General features: G+C 38.7%; 1 protein-coding gene across 2 annotated transcripts in view; it reads right to left on the bottom strand.

Moving 5' to 3' along the window:
• The window catches only part of MCMBP (minichromosome maintenance complex binding protein), a 48,466-nt gene that overhangs the window by 20,824 nt on the left and 4,859 nt on the right, over positions 1-22,783 (bottom strand). For both annotated transcript variants that reach the window (XM_053909963.1, XM_053909962.1), the window contains exons 2-5: positions 7,547-7,632; positions 6,589-6,729; positions 6,418-6,459; positions 4,052-4,153 (exon numbers count right to left, since the gene is read on the bottom strand). In XM_053909963.1, coding sequence (XP_053765938.1) covers positions 4,052-4,153; positions 6,418-6,459; positions 6,589-6,729; positions 7,547-7,632 — 371 coding nt within the window. The remainder of the gene's footprint in view (positions 1-4,051; positions 4,154-6,417; positions 6,460-6,588; positions 6,730-7,546; positions 7,633-22,783) is intronic.

Consider the following 22,783-nt stretch of genomic DNA (forward strand, 5'->3'; position numbering starts at 1 on the left):
TCCGTGAGTTCGAGCCCCGCGTCAGGCTCTGGGCTGATGGCTCGGAGCCTGGAGCCTGTTTCCGATTCTGTGTCTCCCTCTCTCTCTGCCCCTCCCCCGTTCATGCTCTGTCTCTCTCTGTTCCAAAAATAAATAAAAAAAAATAAAAATAAAAAAAAATAAACATTAAAAAAAAATTTAAAAATCACTAAAAACAGGGTGCCTGGATGGCTCAGTCTTAAGGTTAAGGTTAAGCGTCTGACTTCGGCTCAAGTCATGATCTCGCGGTTTGTGAGTTCGAGCCCCGCGTTGGGCTGTGCTGACAGCTCAGAGCCTGGAGCCTGCTTCGGATTCTGTATCTCTCCATCTCTCGGCCCCTCCCCTGCTCATGCTCTGTGTGTCTCTCTCAATAATAAATAAATGTTAAAAAAAATTTTTTTTAAAAATCACTAATAATAAACACAGAGATGACTCAGATATTAGAATTCACAGACAAGGACACTAAAGGGCAATTATAAAATTCACAATTTTAAAAGCAAAGATGAGATGAGTCAAAGATGAGGAATGTTAGCAGAGAAATGGAAACAAAAAAAAAAAAAAGAAAAATGAAGAAGTGAAAAATAAGATACCTGAAATAAAAATAAAAACAAAAACAAAAGTCTCCCAGAAGCCCAGTCACCAGGAGGACAGTACAAAGAATCTAATGACCATGTGCATGGATCCTCAGAAAATGACACAATGATGAGAGACTGGACAGACAAACATTGAGAGAAATAAAGGCCGAAACCTGAAAAGTACCAGTCCACAGATCCAAAATCTCAAAAATACCCAAGCAAGATAAATACAAAAATACACACATCACAGTCAAACTGCTGAAAACCACAGACAAAGAGAGAACATTAGAAGCAGCCAGAGGAAAATCAGAGACATTACACACAGGAATACAGTAAGATGATGGCTATCCTTGCATCAAAAAAGCAATGGAGGCCAGAAGACAGTGGACAATACCACCAGAGCACTGGGGAGGGAAAACAGCTATCAAGAATTCTATATCCAGCGAAAACATCTTTCAAAAATATAGGTGAAATAAAGACATTTTCAGTTGAACCAAAGCTGAGAAAATTCATTCATCACCAACAGATGTGTACTTTAAAAAAAAAAAAAAGCTTAGGAAAATGACTCTATATAAAAGCAAAAAGAACAGGGGTGTCTGGGTGGCTTAGTCAGTTAAGCCTGTTTGGGATTCTCTCTGTCCCTCCCTTGCTCAAGCTCTCTTAAAATAAATAAACTTAGGGGCGCCTGGGTGATTCAGTTGGACTTCGGCTCAGGTCATGATCTCGCGGTCCGTGAGTTCGAGCCCCGCGTCAGGCTCCGTCCTGACAGCTCAGAGCCTGGAGCCTGTTTCAGATTCTGTGTCTCCCTCTCTCTGACCCTCCCCTGTTCATGCTCTGCCTCTCCCTGTCTCAAAAGTAAAAAATAAAATGTAAAAAAAAAAAAACAAAAAACAAAACAAACTTAAAAAAGAACAAAGGGAGCTAGAAATGATACATACACACAAAAATACATAAAAGACATTTTTCTCATTAAAAAAAAAAATTTTAACATTTATTCAATTTTGACAGACAGAGAGTGCGTGAGCAGGGAAGGGGCAGACAGAGGGGGAGACACAGGATCCAAAGCAGGCTCCAGGCTCTGAGCTGTAGAGCTCGACACGAGTTCAAATTCATGAACTGTGAGATCATGACCTGAGCTGAAGTCAGATGCTCAACCGACAGAGCCACCCAGGCGCCCCATCCTCATTTCTTAATTTACAAAGAAGCCAAATGTTTAAAGCAAACACGGTAATATATTGGGGGCTCTACAATTTAAGTACAAATCAAGTGTTATGGCAGCAGCACTAAGTATGAAGTGGATGAATGCAAGTACACTACTGTAAAGATCAAGGAACAAAGAAGAAACCACAAGGGAAATTAGAAAATGTCTGAGTTGAATGATAGTGAAAACAACAAATCAAAATCTGTGGAATGCAATTAAAGCAGTGATTATAGAGAAATGTATAGCCTTAAATGTTAATATTAGAAATAAAAGATTTGAAATTAATGATCTGAGCATCCACTTTGAGAAGTGAGAGAAAAACTAAAACCAAACTATCATAAAAGGAAACAAGAACAGAAGTCAATGAGATAGAAAACAGAATATTAAACAAACCACTGACACTGACCAAGAATAAAAGAAAAATTAATTAGTGTTACTAGAAATGAAAAGAGATCATTGCTAGATATGCCCCAGACATTAAAAGGAAAACTAGGAAATATTATGAAAAGCTTTGATACTGACATAAGTACAACTAGATTAAAAGATTTTGTGGGGCGCCTGGGTGGCGCAGTCGGTTAAGCGTCCGACTTCAGCCAGGTCACGATCTCGCGGTCCGTGAGTTCGAGCCCCGCGTCAGGCTCTGGGCTGATGGCTCGAGCCTGGAGCCTGTTTCCGACTCTGTGTCTCCCTCTCTCTCTGCCCCTCCCCCGTTCATGCTCTCTCTCTGTCCCAAAAATAAATAAAAAACGTTGGAAAAAAAAAAAAAAAAAAAGATTTTGAAACAATTCTTTGAAAGATACAACTTATTACAACTGACACAGAAAAAAACTGTTAAACTTAATTGAAAATCTTCTCACAAAGAAAACACCAGGCTCCAAACTGGAAACAACCTAAAACCTCATCAAGCAGAAAAAATATAAACAAATACCATCAGTGATAAAAAAAAGAAGGAGCTACTAACATACAGAGATGAATCTCAAAATATGTTATGCAGAACAAAAATCAGACACACAGACTCTCTCTTGCTTCCATTTCAGGACACTCAAGAATAGGTAAAATGAAGCTATAGTGAAAGAAATCAGGACAGTGGTTCCAACAGGAGACAGGTGCCTGGAAAAGACACAAGGGAACTTGCTGGCACAAGTTCTTTACTTTGACGGGTGTAAATTGAATGGGTGTGCATTTGTCCAAATCACTGCAGTGTACCTTTAAAATCTACGCATCTCAGGGTATGTGAACTATGCCTAAAAAAATTACTAACTAAAAAAATTATACAATTTAAAAAATAAAAAAGACACCAAGATGTTTCCACATCTCTCAAAATAGCCAACATGTTGCCTTCCCTTAAGAAATTCAGCATTAGCTCTAATTTGAAACTATGTTTTTACTTAATTATGGTACTTTTCAAGTACCTTTAATTTAGCCACCTCAATCTTTTTAACAGTATTTCTTTTAAGTTTTTTCTATTTGAGTGTGTGTGTGAGCAGTAGTGGGGCAGAGAGAGAGAGCGAGAATATACTAAGCAGGCTCTGCACTGCGAGCACCAGAGCCTGGACTTGGGGTTCAAACTCACGAACTGTGAGATCAAGCCCTGAACTGAATGAAATCAAGAGTCAGACACTTAACTGACTAAGCCACTCAGGTGCCCCAACAGTATTTCACTATAGGAATATACCATACTTTTATGATTTCTCCACAATGAATAGTTGGGTTGTTTTATAAGCTTTCTTATTTAGGACAAATGAAAAACACCTCATTAAAATAAAGCCAACCTCTGTAAATGAAGAACAATTTTTTCCCGGCTAACTTGATTGGCATAAAAAGATGAAGTTTCTAAAAACTCAAAACTTAATTGTTTTTTATTTTATTTTTAAATGTATTTATTTTGAGAGAAAGAGTGGGTGTGTGTGAACAAGGTGGGGGGGAGGGAGGGAGAAAGGGAGAGAGAGGGAGGGGAGAGGAGGGGAGGGGTGGGGAGGAGAGGGGGAGAAGAGAGAGGGAGAGGAAGAAGGGGGGGGGGGGGGAGAGAGAGAGAGGGAGAGAGAGAGAGAGAGAGAATATATCCCAAGCAGGCTCCACACTGTCAGTGCAGAGGTGGATTCGTGGCTTGAACTCACACACTATGGGATCATGACCTGAGTGGAAATCAAGAGGTGGACACTTAACCAACTGAGCTGCCCAGGTACCCCTAATCGTGGCCTTTTCAATTAATAATCAGGAACCATTCAATATGGAAGCAACTTCAGATAAAGGATATTTCTTTTACCCACGTAGATTCCCCAGGCACTGGAACACAATAGAAAGTTTGTCTTTCCAATGTGGTAGTTCGTGGAGAGTTTAAATCAACTTCTTGTTGAGGCTGTGATGTACACAAAAAATATATTTAAAATTTTACTAAGAAAAACAAAAACAAAAATTTTAATTAGCAAATCACTTTTTTCATGTTATTTATAAAATCATTGTAAATATTACACATTAAGAACTAAAAAACAAATACCAAATCCAAACTGTCATTTTTTAAAAAGGAAAATGGACATAAAATCATTTCACATGCAATGATGAATATACTAGCTTCCCTCAAATCCGTAATATACAGCACCCTGTTACAAAATTAAATCCTTTTTAATAAACAGGATACACGGTACTTCCATTGTCTCTTTCATAGAAAATGATCAGAATCAGCCTACAAAACAGGAACTTAAATGAAATATTCATCAGGAGGTAACTGATATGAGATCGGAGTCAGATATTATTCCCTAAAAGAGGCATGTTCTCTATTTCAAATACACTTAGAAAATCCTAAGAGGTAAGAAAGAACCCAGGATGTAATATTAAAATGTTACTTTAATAAGTACATACTACTTTTATAGTACAAAAAAATTCTTAGAAGTAAAAAAAAAAATATATTCCATTTTTTAAGGTAAAAAACAAGGGCCCAAGGACCCACAAACCCAAGAGACATCAAGTGTGAGCCTTAGCCAATATGTACAACCTGGGCTTTCAGCATGTTGCTTTCTTTCCAGGCCCCAAGTTTTCCTAGTTTGGTGCTTTTACGTATGACCTTTAGCAAAACAATAGAAACTATTTGCCTTCGGAAGTGTCACACGTGGACAGACACATCATCTGTTTTATTTTCCTATTTCCAGATGCTGAGATTTGGTAATCTATGGTGATATTGCATTTTGTGTACTGGACAAAACTGTGTATTTATTAAAACATTAGGCTAATATGCCTCAGGATTCCTCAAAAAAGGGAGGCAGCAAGCATTTATAAAGTTAACTCATTCGATTTGGCACCACGTTTTACTCCCACATTTTACTTTGTAGAAACACTGTAAAAGAAAAAGGACGTCGGGAGACCTGGTTCATCATGTGTTAAGATGAACAAATCCATCTTTCATGGGTCCCCCTAAATAACTGTAGGAAGATACATTTTTGTTGAATGTAATCTTCACGGCAACCTTCCAAATTAGGGCTGTTCTGTACAGACTGGCCCCTGAACTAGAACACTTTATTCAGCCAGGCACAGCTTCTACTGTGAATTAACGGCTGGTATGAGGGTTATAAATCAATCTCTTAAGGTTCGGGTAAGCAGGAGTCAGACTCCCAAAATATAAAAAGCCCTACATAATCTGATTAAATTAAGATTCTGGATCAGCAAACCAGAGAACTAGACCCTAGAATAGAGGTAACACCTTTCTACGTAAGCACCTGCCTGATCAATCCCCACCTATGATACCTGTTTTTTTCCCCAACAATAAAATTACCATCAATTTCAATAGAACCACATGAAAAACACATAAAAAGTAAAACGTGGGAGATATTTTTGCTTTTATCAGAAAAGCAATTTTTAAAAAACTGCAGATATACTGTAGGTCCTCTCTATAACTGCTTTCCTAGTAAGTTTCTACCTCAAGACAATCTCTTTCCCAAACATAATCCTGCCTGGTGTTCTCTGCCTTCCTGCCTTTCCCATGATATGTAAGAGAGCTTCCATTACTTCTTTTTATCAAAGAAAGCTTAAGTTTATTAAAAACATTTTTCCTCCTACAAAAAGGTGACAGGATTTAATGAAATTTAATTAAGCAAGTGTTAAGTCCTAAATTAAGCTTCCACTGTTATTTTAAAATAACTTATCATAACCTGTAATTTTTTAACCAAGTATAGAGATATTAGGAAAAGGAATTAGTTTTGTTATTTATAGTACTCCACCTTCTAAGAGATTTTTAGAAGATCAAAAATACACCCACATCAGAGAAACTCAAATAAAAGGTAAATAAAACATTCATGTGACTTCTTAGAACTTACTTACACACAAGATAAATACATTTAAGATCAACCAAAGGAAATAAATTTGCTGCTTAAGAAAAAATTCCTATTGGGCCACCTGGGTGGCTCAGTCGGTTTGAGCGTTTGACTCTTAATTTTGGCTCAGGTTACGATCTCATGGTTTGTGAGTCCCACATCAGGCTCTCCACTGTCTGCACAGAGCCTGCTTTGGATCCTCTGTCCACCCCCCTCTCTCTGCCCCACACCCCCTTGTGTTCTCTCTCTCTCTCAAAAATAAACATTTAAGAAAAAAAATTCTTACTAAAAATGTTTTATACATCTTAAGGATACATACCCCACACTCTGCTACATCTCTGTATTTTCCAAAATGAAGGACCTATGATCCAAAACAAAGAATAACAGTATCATATCAGTATATCTGAATCAAAACCACCAGAAACAACAAGGATAAGATTAATACCACTAATTACAAACAGAAAGTTTCATGAAAAAAAGCAATACATACACGTGCTTTTGTGTTTCGGTTAACCGTTTCGTAAACTCCCATGTAAAACTCCGGGTCAAACATATCCTGAATCATGCAGCGAAACTTCACAAAACTGTTAGGTTTCAAGTAATGAAGGGGAACTTCATTCAATGATGGCACCTTAAAGGAAAATAAGTCAATACTCCTATCTGTAAAACATTAAGCACATATACAGAAACTATATATCCAGACCCAAACTGCAACACACACACACACACACACACACCCCAAACCCCATGAGGAAGCCAATGATCTCAACAGTTAACATAAGTGCTGGGCATAAAAGTACTGCGTTCTTCCTAGTTTGTATAATGACATTGGACTCTAACGTAAACTTCACAAGTAGCAGAAAGGCATTTGCCTTACTGAGCTCTTCTCTTAAAACGAGTACATCCCAGGGACACCTGAGTAGCTCAGTTGGTTAAGCACCTGACTTCGACTCAGGTCATGATCTTGCAGTTCGTGGGTTAGAGCCCACATCAGGTTCTGTGCTGACAGCTCAGAGCCTGGAGCCTGCTTCGGATTCTGTGTCTCCCTCTCTCTCTGCCCCTCCCCTGCTTGTACTCTGTCTCTCATCTCTCTCGAAAATAAATAAACATTAAAAACAACCTAGTACATGACAATTCTTTTTAAATGAAAGCAATAAAACAAAGATAATAGAGACTCACACCTTTTTTTTTTTTTTTGGTCTTAGAGAGTAATATGGTCAGTTACTGCCACCTAGAGGCACCAACATAGAAGCACCGAATTGCTCGACGTTCCAGTTGAAAGAGGGCAAAATCTTTTAATACATATACACTTAATGCAGAAGACAGGGCACATTAATGTATACATATAGTATATATATAATGTGTATATACAGTTTAAAATTTTACGTGGATTACCACTCTACAGAGAGAACCTGGAAGTCAGCCCAACCCAGCAGCAATAAACCTACCCATTTCGGAGCGTTATTTTCCTTCAGCTTTTCCTTAAAATATTCAATTACTTTCTTCTCCCAGTCAGGATTAACTCCATTTTGGGCTGAAAAAAAAAAAAAAAGGCACTTTTCACAGCTACATGTACAATATTACAATACGTAACAACAGACTCTGGTCAGGTGTGGCACTTCGCGTTCAGGTGCAGCCCTGCACTGGGCACGGGGCGGGGGGCTGCCCTCCAGGGGGTTGGGTGTCACAAGGAAGGGCATGGTGACCTCGTGCAGGCTCTCAGGAGCCAACACCCTAGCCGAGAACACCACAGAACGAGGCCTAAAGCTACGCAAAGCAGCATATGAACCATCATTTGTAAAGCACAATGTTCTTTGAAAACATTTTTATACAGATTTTTTTCCCTTACAGCTATCCTGAAATAAAAAGAGGATGTTTTTAAAAAAAAAAAAATTAATTTGGGAGTAATTTCAAACTTTCCAAAAAATCACATGAACAGTACAAAGAATACCTCTGTCTTTGCTCCATTTATCTGCTCTCATAGTTTTCTGACCCAATTTAGATTAAATTACACACATCCATACGCTTTTGCCTTTAGATTATTTCAATATGCATTTCCTAAGAATAGAGAGATTTTACATAACTAGCAGTACTGTTACCAATCTCAGGAAATTCAAAACTAATGCTTTTTACCTAACCCACCATCCATATTCCAATACTATCCTTTATTGCACTTTTTCCTCTTCGGTACATGAGCCAGTCTAGGATCACATACTGACCGCTTTTAGCTATCATGTCTCTTTAATCTTCAATCTGGAACAGTTCCTCAATCTTTATTTTTTATGACATTCATATTTAAGAAGAATACAAACCCTAGATAAAAATATAGAATGCTTCTCACTTTGGGTTTGTCTAATGTTCTCTTATGATTAGATTGCAGGTGTGCACTATCAGACTATTCCCTAAGCAATGCTGTGTCCTTGTAATGGCATCATCTAGAGACAAATGTCCACCTTCCCCTCACTGATGATGTTCACCTTAACCACCCAGTCAAAAGGGTAGCCAATCTCTCCACAGTACAGTTACTTTTTTCCCCTCTGCAACTGTTAAGTAATCTGCAGGAGGCACTTCAAGAGCATGCAAATAATTATTACAAATCTTGCCCCACCCCCAGATTTAGCATCCATTGACAACTCTTACAATGATGACTGTAAAATGAAGAGAAAGGTGTTTCTAATGTCATGTTAAAGAGAAGAGGGGTGCCTGGGTGGTTCAGTTGGTTGAGCGGCTGACTTCAGCTCAGGTTATGATCTCACAGTTTGTGAGTTCGAGCCCCGCGTCAGGCTCCGTGCTGACAGCTCAGGGCCTGGAGCCAGCTTCTGATTCTGCGTCTCCCCCTCTCTCTCTCTCTGCCCCTCCATCGCTCAGTCTGTCTCTCTCTCACAAAAATAAATAAACATTAAAAAAAAATGTTTTTTAAAGAGAAGAAAAGCGGGGTACCTGGCTGGCTCAGTTAGTGGAGCAACTCCTGATCTCGGGGTTGTAAATTTGAACCCCACGTTGCACGTAGAGATTACCTAAAAATAAAATCTTAGGGGTGTCTGGGAGGCTCAGTCAGTTAAGCGTCTGACTTTGGCTCAGGTCATGGTCTCGCGGTTCACTGAGTTCAAGCCCCACTGACAGCTCAAGCCCTGGAGCCTGCTTCACATTCTGTGTCTAACCTCTCTCTCTAACCCCTCCCCCGCTTGCACTCTCTCACTCTCTCCAAAATAAATAAACATTAAAAATAAAAATAAAATAAAATCTTAAAAAAAAAAAAAAAGAAAAGAAAACCAAGGCTTTGAAAAAAATTACAGCATTTGGCCAAGACCAAAGTGAATTATTGACAGAATTAGGAATTATCTGCTCGGGGAGAACCAGCAAACCACATAGCTAGCCAATACTTCCACCATTTATATTCATCACACAGGTGCTATGGTGCCGTGAAGTAAAGGAAGGAACTATTTGTGACGAGCCGATTCTGTTAGAAATATTCATAAAATTCCACTAACACCACGCTTAGCAGGGCTTCCAAACACTTTCATTTAATTGAGCCACGTCTAATTCTGAAAAAAGGAGGGAGGAATAAACTCCTGAGGTGATTCAGATGTGCAACGAGGGTTAAATCCACCGGGAAACTGGTCCTCAGCGCGGGCCCTGACCACCATCATTGGAATCACCTGAGTAGTTGTTAAAGATCCAAAATTTCCAGCCCGTTCCAGACCTACCGAATCAGAAATTCTGGAGCTGAGGCCTAGCAATCTGCGTTTTAAAATGCCTAAATGGCTTTGCGGCGCCCGTCCCTTCCCGCTGGCCGTCCCCTCTGGGAGCAGCCACGGCCCGCGGCCGGAACGGCAGGACCCCGAAGTCCCACTTCCACGAGGACCACAGTGGCGCGTGCCTTGTGGTTCAACCAGCCAGCTTGGAAGATCCACAGACCAAAGGCCTGGTGCCTCACCCGCACCCTGCGCCTGCCCACCGCTGCGGCGTCACACCCAAGTGCGAGCCCGCAGGGCCTTCAGCTCAGAAGAGTCTCGAGAGGCCGGCGTCCACAAGGAGGCGGCCTGAACCAGAGATCTCGGTGGAATCCAAGAGGGCAGAACCAGTCTGCAGAGTCCTGCAGGCCGGCGTGCCGTGGTGGCAGCACCGCTCCCAGCCCATCCTCCTTCCCGGACGCCCTCGGTCCCGAACTTCAGCTCAGGTTATGATCTCCCAGTTTGTGAGTTGGAGCCCTGTATCCGGCTCCGTGCTGACAGCTCGGGGCCCGGAGCCAGCTTCCGGTTCTGTGTCTCCCTCTCTCTCTCTCTGCCCCTCTCCGGGAGGGCTCTCCGGAAGACCTCAAATCGGTCAAACCCAGCTGACAGGACCGGTCATGCCCATAAGGAATGTCTGCAAGGAGGAAGTCAGAGTCACAACAGAGGAGGAGGAGAACTGCAGCCAGTGTTTACACGGCCGGTGCCAACGCTGGACTCTGATGCCCCGGCAGAAAGGGCCCAGGAGGCCGTGGAACGAGATGTCGAGAAGACAAAAATAAAGTGCTGTTGGTAAATCGCGATAAAAAAAAATAATACACAAATAAAATGCCCTCTAAGTGAATGTGATGCATACTAAAGAGAGCTGCTGTTGTACTAGGAGTGCCGATAAAGGATTACCAAAATGGACAATAAATAAGTAAGAATGGGCATTTTTGCTTTCAGTGAAAATGGATGTTTAAAGAAAAGGCTGATACACAGCCATGACAGCCACAGCAACGTTGCTATTCTGACTGCATCTGAGTAAGAAACATGACATGCTGGGGGGTGAGGGGAGGAGGGCAGCTCGTCAGTGGAGCATGCAACTCATGACCTTACAGCGGTTGAGTTCAAACCCCACATTGGGTGTGGAGTTTACTTTTAAAAAAATAAATAAAAAAGAAAGTTATACAAACAAGACCATGCCACCTAACAGATGATGAAGCCAGATACATATGCACGGCACATTATTTTCCCCTTATCTCTCTGACATTCTTAGTGGTGTCTTTTGAGAAGTCCAATTTGCCAAGTTTTTTTTCTTTCATAGTAACTGACCCCCAACGTCATGAAGATATTCTACATTTTTTATTTTCCATACTTAGGTCTGTAAACTCACATCAAATTAATGTTTTTGTTTATATTGTGACATAGGGGTTGAGGCTCATTTTCGCCCCAAAAAGATATCCACTTGTTCCAACATTAATTAAAAGGCTTTCTTTTTAGCACTGAATTGCTTTGGCACTTGTATCAAAAATCAACTCACTGTACTTATGTTAGTTTATTTCCACACTCTATGTTACACTGATCTATTTATCTTTATGCTGTCTTAATACTATATTCATTACTGTCTTAACCATTATGGCTCGGTCTTAAGTCTTAAAAATCAAATAGTTAAGTTCTTCAAATTTGTCTTGATTATTGTCATCCTTAACATGTCTATGTAATTGTGAGGACCAGCTCATGGACTTCTGTGTCAGGTCTGCTGAAATTTTGATTAGGGTTGCGTTGAACTTACAGATAATTTGAGGAGAACTGACATCTTAACAGAGTCTTCCAATCCATGAATTCTCCCAGGGGAGACAGAATAAGGGAGCCTACACGTGGATTCCTCCAGACTTCATCTGTGTCTTTTTCCCTTATGATCCAGCTGTGTATCTTTACTATCCTGCTGTAATAAATCTTGGCCTTGAATAAAACTATACACGGAGTCACATTAAGTCCTTCTAGTGAGTCTCTCAAGATAGACGTGGTCTTGGGAACCCTAACACAGGAGTATATCAATAGTTCATTTCTATTGATTGCTGAATAGTATTCCACAGTATAGCTGAATGACAATTTGTTTCTCCATTTACCCACTGAAGGACATTTAGATTGTCTCCAAGTTTAACAACTATGAACAAAACAACTAAACATTTGTGTAGAGGTTTTTGTGTACACGTAGGCTTTCATTTCTCTAAGTAAAAACCTGGGAATGGGACAGTTGGGTATATGGTAAATGTACAGTTAAGATTCCACCTCTTTTCCAGAGTGGCTGTACCATTTTGCATTCTTACCAGCAATGTATAAAAGATCAAGTTCTTTGTATCCTTGCCAGCATTTGGTACTGTCACTATGTTTTCCAATTTTAGCTGTTCTAATAGGTGTGTAACATCTCATCTTGGTTCAGATTTGCATTTCCCTAGTGGCTAATGATGCTGAATTGGTGAGGCATCTATTTAATCTTTGGCCCTTTTTAAAACTGGGTTAATTACCATTGTGCTTTCTTTATACATTCTGGATACAAATCTCATCTATGGTTTTCACATATATTCTAGTTAATAGCTTATCTTTCCATTCTAATAGTATTTTTTTGCAGAAGTTTTTAGTTTTGATGGTTATCAAATTTTTGTTTCATGCATTGTGTCTTTGGTGTATGTCTAAGATCTTACTGCCAAACCCTGGGTCACAAAGATCTTCTACTTACGTCTAGAAGTTTTATATTTTTACAGTCTTAAATTTTATACTTAAAACTGTGACACATTTTAATTTTTGTATAAAGTATGAGATTTAAAGGTTTTAAAATTCATATTCTTGCAAACAATGTCTCACTGTTCCCACATTTATGTTGAAAATATCCTTTTCCATGAATTATCTTTGTACTCTGTCAAACAATGAGAGCAACAAGAATGAACCTTACAAACATTATGCTAGGTGAAATAACCTAGACACAAAAGGACAAATATTGTAGGATTCCACTCACATGAGGTACCAAGAATAGGCAAAATCACAGAAACAAAAATTAGAACAGAGGCTTTTGTAGGGGAGACACATGAAAGAGGGAGAGAGCTGATGGTTATTTTACCTTGGGGGGAGTATGAATATGTGGAGTGGTAGGCAGAATAATGCCTCCCCCCGCCCCAAGATGGCCACATCCTAATCCCCAGAAACTGAATATATTACACGACAAAGGGGAATTTAGGTAGAAGATAGAATTGAGGTTGATCATCAGCTGACCTTAAAGCAGAGAGATTATCCATGTGCGTCCAATATAATCACAAGGGTCCTTAACATGGAAGAGGGAGACAGAAGTCTTCAGAGCGAGGAGAAAAGAACTCGAAAGGAGCCATGAGCCAAGAAATGTTGGCAGACTCCAGAAGCTGGAAAACAATAAGGAAATAGATTTTCCCCTAGAGCCTCCAGAAAGGAATGCTGTCCTGTTGACAACTTGATTTTACCCAGTAAGACTCCCATCATTCTGGCCTCCAGAACTGTAAGATAATAAGTTTATACTGTTTTAAGCCCTTAGTTTGTGGTGATTTGTCACAGTAAAAATAGGAAATACAGTTCTTTGAGAACTGCTCCATTAAGTTGTTGAATTGATGTCCTTAGAGTTATCTTGTATCCTTTCCATGTCCATACAGTCTGTAGTGGTAGCTCTTCTTTCATTCCTGGTACTAGTAATTTATGTCTTTTTTTTTTTTTTTTCCCCCTTTGCTAGTCTGGCTATGGGCTTCTGTATTTTACTGATCTTTTTAAAAAAATAAAACAAACAGCTTTGGGTTTCATTGATTTTCTCTTTTTTCTTATTTTCAATTTCATTCATCTCTGCCTTACCTTTATTAGTTCCTTTCTTCTATTTGACTTGGGTTTATTTTGCTCTTCTAGTTTTAAGACAGAAGCTTAAATTATTGATTTGAGATCTTCTCTTCTGATAAATGCACTTAATGCCTCTTAGCACATCTTTGGCTGTATCCCACAAATTTTGATATGCTGTGTTTTCATTTTCATTTAGTTCAAAATATTTTAAAATTCCCCTAGAGACTTTTTGATCCATGGATTATTTAGAAATATTATTTCCACAACTTTGAATTTTCTTGTCATCTGTTACTGATTTTTAATCTGACTTCATTATGGTTGGAGAACATAGTTGATGATTTCAACTCTTTAAGATTTGTTATTATTTGTTTATAATCCAGAATGTGGCTTATCTTGGTGAATGTTCTATGCGCACTCAGAAAAAATGTATGTTCTGATGTTGGTGGAGCATTCTACAAATGTCAATTAGATTTATTTGGTTGATGGTGTTTTGCAGTGTTTCCAAATCCTTGCTTTTTTTTTTTAAATTTATTTTTGAGAAAGAGAGAGCACGCGCATGTGCACACACAAGCAGGGGAGGGGCAGAGAGGGGGACAGAGGATCCAAAATGGGCTCTATACTGACAGCAGCGAGTCCAACGTAGGGCTCAAACTCACAAACCAGGAGATCATAACCTGAGCTAAAGTTGGATGCTTAACTGAGCCACCCAGGTGCCCCAATCCTTGCTTATCTTCTATTCGCTTGTTCTGTAGAGTACTAAAAGAGAAGTGGTAAAATCTCCAATTATAATTATATAATTACAAATTTCTCTATTTCTCCTTCCAGTTCCAGGAGTTTTTACTTCCTGTATTCTGAAGCTCTGCTGTTAGGTGCATTTACATGTAGGGCCTCTTAGTGAACTGTTTTATCATTATGTGATGAATCTCTTGTTCTCTTCTCACACAATATTTCTTAAAAATATTTTTAAATTTAAAATGAAGAATCCGCTAAAGAGGAAGACCTAAGGTCTAAGAAACAACAGAATTAACTCATGAATGCAATGGGGGGGGGGAGGGGGGAGTCCAACCATCATAATTAAGCAACAAACCTAAAAAGCAACTAGCACAAATGAGAGGAATAATTCAAAAGGGAAGTTGAGGCACCTGGGTGGCTCAGTTGAATAAGCGTCCAACTCTTGATTTTGGCTCAGGTGATGATCTCGTAGTTTGTGAGTTCAAGCCCCGCATCTGGCTCTGGCTGCTTGGGATTCTCTCTTTCCCTCTCTCTCAAAATAAATAAAATTTTAAAAACGAAGAAGTTGAAGAACATCCACAAAGAGATCATAGTTCTTTCTTAGTAAATAATATGAATGAGATGCTGGAAGAACTTATTGAATATGATGTCAAATTTCTGTTCAATAAGGAAATGCAAGAAAACAAATACAAGTAAATTAAGTTTTAACATAGTACTGCTCAAGGAAGTGTGTATGTACCTGACAGCATAGCCTCAAAATACATAAAGCAACAACTTTCAGAACTAAGGAGAAAGACTAAACAGAAATCACAAAGACTTGACACAGCCCTCTCAGAAACATAAATCAAGCATGAAACACAAAATTAAATACACAGCAGGTATGAAGATAGTAAGCTCTCTAATAAATAAAAATATCCAGAGTACATTTTTAGCATGTGACATTCACAAAAGGTTCTACGTACTAGTCACAGAGGAAGCCTCAACAGATGCCAGGTGTATGTTCTCTGTCCAAAATGTGACAAGATAAGAACTCAGTACAAAAGGGAAGCTTAATACATGAGCACCCTTACGTCTATAATGATTTTTAAAAACAGAGAAGCCCATGATAATAAATAATCCATAATTTAGAGAGGACTTCATAGGGAGTAATTATGAAATTCTCCCTGACGGATAACAAAGAAAGCTGTGCAGCTTAATGTCTGTGGGCTACTAAGGTGGTTTTTATGAAGTTATAGATTCGAATATGCTTATCAAGTACAAAGAAAGAATGGAAATAGATGAGCTTATTACTTTTCAACTTAAGAAGCTTTTAGAAGAGAAAATCCAAAGAATAAGAAAAATAATAAATAAAATGGAGAATAAAAATACTAATACAAATAATTAATGTTAAGATCGCTAAATTTTTTGGCAAGCCAGTTCAGAACAAAGAAAACCCAAAGAACAAAATCATACAAATAAAAACAAGACACAGAACACAATACTAAAAGGAAAGAGTAACTACAGGTAGAACAAAATGAAAAAAGGGAAAATGCTATAGATAACAGAAATACTAAAAACTATGCAAAATATTATGAACTATAAACAGATTTGAAAATCCAGGTGAAAGATAAATTTCTGAAAGAATATGAACTGCCAAAACTGCCACAAGATTGGCAGACAGAGCTCTTCTGGTTATCACTATCTGGTCAAAGAACATTGTATGTCTAATATTGCACGAGAGAAAAACTGCTGATCTTTCCTCTCAATCCCATGAAGTCCCAAGTCCAGAAAATTATGCACTTTCAAGCCAAGCTGTTCACAAAAGATAAAGATGCAAAACTCCCATATAAACTATTAACTGAATCCAATGGAGTATTCAAAAATAAATCATGATCACGCAGTACTTATCCCAATAATACAAAAGTAGTTTATGACCAGAAAACCTAAGAGTATAATTTATGGCATTAAAAGATTAAAGAAAAAATATAACCATCTCAGGGGATAGAAAACTAGGCACTTGATAAAGTGCAAAACCTATTTCATGATGAAAAATGATAAATTATGGCTTGATAGTAAACTTTGGAGTGTAAGAGAAACCTTTTGACCTTGATTCTTGAAACACTGTCCTTAAGGGGCGCCTGGGTGGCTCGGTCGGTTAAGCGTCCGACTTCGGCTCAGGTCATGATCTCACAGTCTGTGAGTTCGAGCCCCGCGTTGGGCTCTGTGCTGACAGCTCAGAGCCTGGAGCCTGTTTCAGATTCTGTGTCTCCCTCTCTCTCTGCCCCTCCCCTGTTCATGCTCTGTCTCTCTCTGTCTCAAAAATAAATAAATGTTAAAAAAAAAAAGTAGAAACACTGTCCTTAAAGCAAAATAATTTAATGACAGGATTTTACTTCCTCCCCTACTGGTCCAAACACCCTAGTAGATTCTGTAGGGAAAGCTATTATACAATCATAATAACATAAATGTTATTCACTGGTTTTTGACCTTTATAATACGATCAGACAAAGCACTAGAGCACTGTAAACTTTGGTGCCACATTTGTGGCACAATGACTGACAAAAATTGGGTACAAGCAATGGAGGGTTGTGTAGACACAATTTCCTCATCTTATGAAATGGAAACTCTGAAATGGTATCTAAAGTTGGAGAGAAAAAACAACTTTAGAATATGCCTCTACATTCAAAAGGAAAGCAACTGAAGAATTAAAAATAAGTGAAACACCAGAAGCTTCACACTAAGATAGGAACAAGGCAATGATGGCCCTCTCACCATTTTCAACACTGTACTAGAAGCCATAACTAATACATTAAGACAAAAAAAAAGAAAAGAAAAGGTATACTGGCCAAGAAGGAAAAAATAAAAGTGTTCACAGAAGACATGTTTCTACATAGAAAATCCAAAGGAATCAACAAAAAGAAAAACCCGCCTGGAACTAATAAGCAATTATAGCAAGATTGCAAAATGCAAAGTTAGTATACAGAAGTCAATCATATTCCTACATATTATCAATGAACAAGTGGAGTTTGAAATTAAAAACACAGAACCATTCACGTTAGCATCCCCAAAACGAAATTCTTGTATATAAATCTAACAAAATATGTATAAGATCTGTATGAGGAAAGCTATAAAAGCCTGATGAAAGAAACACAAGAACTACATAAATGGGGAAATATTCCACATTCATGGCTAGGAAGACTAAATACTGTCAAGTTTCTTTCCAATCAAGATTCAGCTAAGTGCATTTGTTTGGACAGTAAATCTCTCAGTGGTCCAGAACAGTCCAAAGTTTCTTAGGGGCAGTGAGTATCCCCCAATCCCTGTGTGGCACTCTAGAGCCCTACGTGCATACAACAGATTTTAAATAAACACCACAGTGTTTGTAAAGATGAAGAGACAGAACTTGAATTATTTCAACTCTATCTTCTATGAGACAACTTGGGAGTGTGTTTAATATTTAAAACAGTGCGAAACGAAAGGCATAGGAAGCGCAAATTTTAGCTCACATGTATATATTGCACTGAATTTAGTATTTAATACTAAAATATATTCTTATCAAACTGTTATTTGCTTTATAACTAAAGAATGAATCACGAAAATATATTAACAGGGGCGCCTGGGGGACTCAGTTGGATAAGTGACTGACTCTTAATTTAGGCTCAGGTCATGATCTCATGATGGTAGATCGAGCCCCTGCATCTAACTCTGCGTGGGCCTCAGCACTGACCATGGAGCCTACTTAGGATTCTCTCTCTCCCTCTGCCCTTCTCTCCTGCTGGTGTGTGTGCTCTCTCTACGAAAGGGAAAAGGAAAGGAAAGGAAAGGAAAGGAAAGGAAAGGAAAGGAAAGGAAAGGAAAGGAAAGGAAAGAGGAAGGGAAAGAAAAGGAAAGGAAAAGGAAAAGAAAAAACGTTAACAATGACAATACATTACCATCAGGGGCACGATTTTGGGAACTGCCTAACTTGCGTCTTTTGTAGTTGCTTGTTTTATCAGAATTCACTTATTTAATGAAATTTATTGTCAAATTGGTTTCCACACAACACCCAGTGCTCATCCCAACAGGTGCCCTCCTCAATGCCCATCACCCACTTTCCCCACCCCTCATCAACCCTTAGTTTGTTCTCAGTATTTAAGAGTCTCTTATGGTTTGCCTCCTTCCCTGTTACTCCCCCACCCCTTCCCTCCCCCCTGGTCTTCTGTTGAGTTTCTCAGAATCCACATATGAGTGAAAACATATGGTATCTGTCTTTCTCTGCCTGACTTATTTCAGTTAGCATAACACTCTCCAGTTTCCATCCACGTTGCTACAAATGACCAGATTTCATTCTTTGCCATTGCCAAGTAGTTGGAATTCACTTATTAATTATCAATTGTTTCTTTTTTGTCCTGTAGGAACTTGGGAAGTTATTCAAAGAATTACACAATTAAAACAAAATTCTTCCAATCTCATGTGCGGTACCCATACCAACATGAAACAACATCATTACAGTGGAACTCAACAAAAAAATTCTAAAATCAGTGGGGGTGGGGGGTGCGTACAGAAGAAGGTGATAGAAGCAATAAGTAGAACTATACTATTTTGAAATATATAATACTTTAAGCTTCATTTCATGATTATTACTGAAAATCATTCAGTAGTTAAAAAAAAAAAAAGGAAATATTTTAAAAAATGACTCAGGGAGCCAAATACCCACTATGGTTCAGAAGTTAAGAAGCAGTGTGGCTCTAGAGTCTGTAATCTTAACTATACTCTATTATCAAAAGAACTAAAAGAGTCAATGCAATCCCTACCAAAATGCCCACTGACTATCTTTGCAAAAATGGGCGATCTGATTCTAAATTTATATGGAAATGCAAGGGACTCTAACGAGCCAAAACTATATTAAAAAAGAAAAAAGTTGAAGGATTCACACTTCCTGATTTAAAAACACTGCAAAGTTAATCACGGCAATGTGGTACTGGCATGAGGATAAACATATAGACCAACGGAACTGGGAGTTCAGAGATAAAGCTACACATCTATGGTCCAGTGATTTTTTTGACAAAGGTGTCATTCAATGGCAACCATTCAGTGGGCAGAACAGACTATTCAAAAAACAGTGCGGGAGTTTCCAGGATGGCAAATGCATCCACTGCTGGGAGGCAGCTATCACACTCCAGTTCCCTGGAGACAAAAGCACGAGGTACTATTCCAGATCTCACCCTATGCACCTTTTCATCTGGCTGTCCATCTGAATGCTTTATAATATCTTTTATAATAAACTGGCAAATGTAAAAAATAAGCCAAAAACAAATGATACCAGGACAACTGGATAACCATGTGCAAAAGAATGAATTTGGATCCCTACCTCATACCTTATACAAAATTTAATTCAAAATGAATCAAACACCTAAATCTAAGAGCTAAAACTTTGAAACTCTTAGAACATAGGTATAAATTTTGACATCTGGCATTAGACAATGGGTTCTGAAATATGGCAATCAAAGGGAAGACATAAATTGGACTTCATCAAATTAAAAACTTGAACATATACAAATAGAATGTTATGAAAGTTTTTCTGTGCTTTCTGTTCCTCTACATAAACTATGGTGTATTATGCACAAAAAATTAAAAGCTTACATTGAAATGCATTACACCAAGAAAGTGAAGACAATCCACAAAATGGTAGAAATATTTGCAAATCACATATATCTGGTAAGTCTAGTATGCAGAATATACAAAGAACTCAAGTCTCAGCAATAAAAAGACAAAACCCAGCTAAAAAATTTGCAAAGGATTTGAATACACATTTCTTCAGAGAAAATATACAAATGGCCAATATGCATATTAAAATATGCTATTATCATTAGTCATTAGAGAAATGCAAATCAAAACCATAAGAAGTTATCACTTCACACCCACTAGGATGGCTATAACTAATAAAACAGAAAATAACAAATGTTAGATGTAAGAAACTGGAAACCTGACACATTGCTGGTGAAAATGTAAAATGGTACAGCCACTTTGGACAATAGTTTGGCAATTCCTCAAACAATTAAACATAAAAGTGACACCTGGGTGGCTCAGTCAGTTAAGCATCCAACTCTTGATTTTGGCTCAGGTCATGATCTCACGGTTTGTGAGTTTAAGCCACATATCGGGCTCCCGACTGATTATGCGAAGCCTGCTTGGGATTCTCTCTCTCCCTCTCTCTCTCTCTGCCCCTCCACTGTTCTCATGAGTGTGCACTTTCTCTCTCTCTCTCAAAATAAACCTAAAACACACACACACCATATATATGTATATATACATCAAGATAAATTACCATTATGAGTAGGCAAGCCTATTCCTAGGTATACCCCAAAAGAAGTGAAAACACAAAAATCTGTACACTGATATTTACAGCAGCACGCTTCACAATAGCCAAGAAGTGGAAACAACCCAAGGGTCCATCCACGAATGAACGAATAAACATGTGGTATATCCGTGCAGTGGAATATTATCTTCAGTCATAAGAAGGAAATACAGTGCTGATATATGCCACTGCATGGTTGAACCTTGAAAATATTAAGCTATGTGAAAAGCCAGACACAGTAGCCCACATGTATTATTCCATTTATACAAATGTCCAGAATAGGTAAATCATAAACAGAAGTAGACTGATTGACAGAGAATGGAGGAGGGGGCAATTGGGAGTGATTGCTAATAGGTACAGAGTTTCTTTTGGGAATGATGGAAATGATAGTGGTGATGGCTGCATACCACTGTGAATATACTAAAAACCATTGAAGTATACATACCTAAATGATTAATTTCATGTCTGTGTGTTAGATCTCAATAAAAAAAACACAAATAAAGGCACTAAAAGTAGGATCACAAGTGGTTACTTCAGTGGGAAAAGGGCATCCTTCTACTTATTACCATGTTTCTTAAAATCACGTGTGAGCTATTATTTAAAAATGCATACATACATATCTACACCTTTTGCCACAGGTGCCCAATCCATTCTTCTTCTCGGAGAACTTGCCCCAGCGTTGAGGTGTGGGACTCAAAAGTCAGGACGGTCCTATATAACTCTGTGCCCTGGACACAGCTTGTTAGTGCACGAGTGGACTCCTGACGCCATGCTGGACCAATCAGATTCTCTAACCCTGGAATCTGAGATTAAGATAAAGATGCTAACTAGTGTGGAACTGAGACCAAGTGAATTTGGGAGCTGTGGAGTAGAGACAGATAAAGTTCGTGTGCAGAGATGAATATAGCCTAAGAAGAAAATCTGAGAAGAGCTGCTTAGATTCCTGCCAGCTTTCCAGTTCCAGATTCTACTCTTGGGACGCCAAGACATCCTCCCTATCTTTGGGCTCCATAGCCTTGTAACAAATGCCTTTTTTCAGTGGCCTACCAAGGTCAGGATGATAGGAGAGATCCAAGATGGGTACAAACAAAAGGGGATGAATTGTCTGTCCAGAATCGTGGTGACAATAAAAAAGCAAACTTTTAGTCAATTTTATTATTGCTTTAAATTCTTTAAAATGCTAGTGACCAAATACTTCTCCCTGCCCTCCTCCACATAACACTGCTCTTTTAGTCTAGTTCTGGTTGTTGGATATAACCACAGTACTTTGAATATAACCAATAATAATGATCTTGACCCAACCAACGATCTAAAAACAGTGAAAAAGGGGCGCCTGGGTGGCTCAGTCGGTTGAGCGCCCGACTTCAGCTCAGGTCATCTTCTCATGGTTCATGGGTTGTCCAGCTCTGTGCTAACAGCTCAGAGCCTGCAGCCTGCTTCAGATTCCGTCTCTGGCTCTCTCCGCCCCTCCCCACTTGTGCTCTGTCTCTAAAATAAACAAACACTAAAAAAACTTTAATAAAAAAAATAAAAACAGTTAAAGAAACCAGTCAATAAGCATTCCTACGTTTTCCAAAATTGACAAGTTATTAATTCAGGTAAGGAAAAAAATTTGTAATGGTGTTTTAAATTTTTTACTTATTCTTTTTTGAGAGCAAGAGTATGTGCAAGTGGGGGAGGCGCAGAGGAGGAAGGAAAGAGAGAATCCCAAGCAGGCTCCGTGCTCAGCACGGAGCCCAATGTGGGGCTCGATCCCACGATTGTGAGATCATGACATGAGCCAAAACCAAGGGTCTGACGCTTATCTGAGCCACCCACGCACCCCTAAAGCATTTTAATTTAAATAGCTATACCCAACATGTGGCTCAAACTTATGACCCCAGATCAAGTAGTAGAACGCTCCTTTGACTGAACCAGTCAGCTGCCCTAAGAAAATTTATTTTATCTGTTTTTTCTAACCAACAGTTAGATCTAGAAATCTTGTCTTACGAGTCTTCGTTTAAATAAAGCAAATTCCACTTCAACAGCTACCACTCAAGGATGAGAATGAGTGGTTGAAAATGGAGATAGGC

This window comes from Panthera pardus, unplaced genomic scaffold (genome assembly GCF_024362965.1).
Source record: "Panthera pardus isolate Hobbes unplaced genomic scaffold, ASM2436296v1 HiC_scaffold_22, whole genome shotgun sequence".
Taxonomy (NCBI): Eukaryota; Metazoa; Chordata; class Mammalia; order Carnivora; family Felidae; genus Panthera; species Panthera pardus.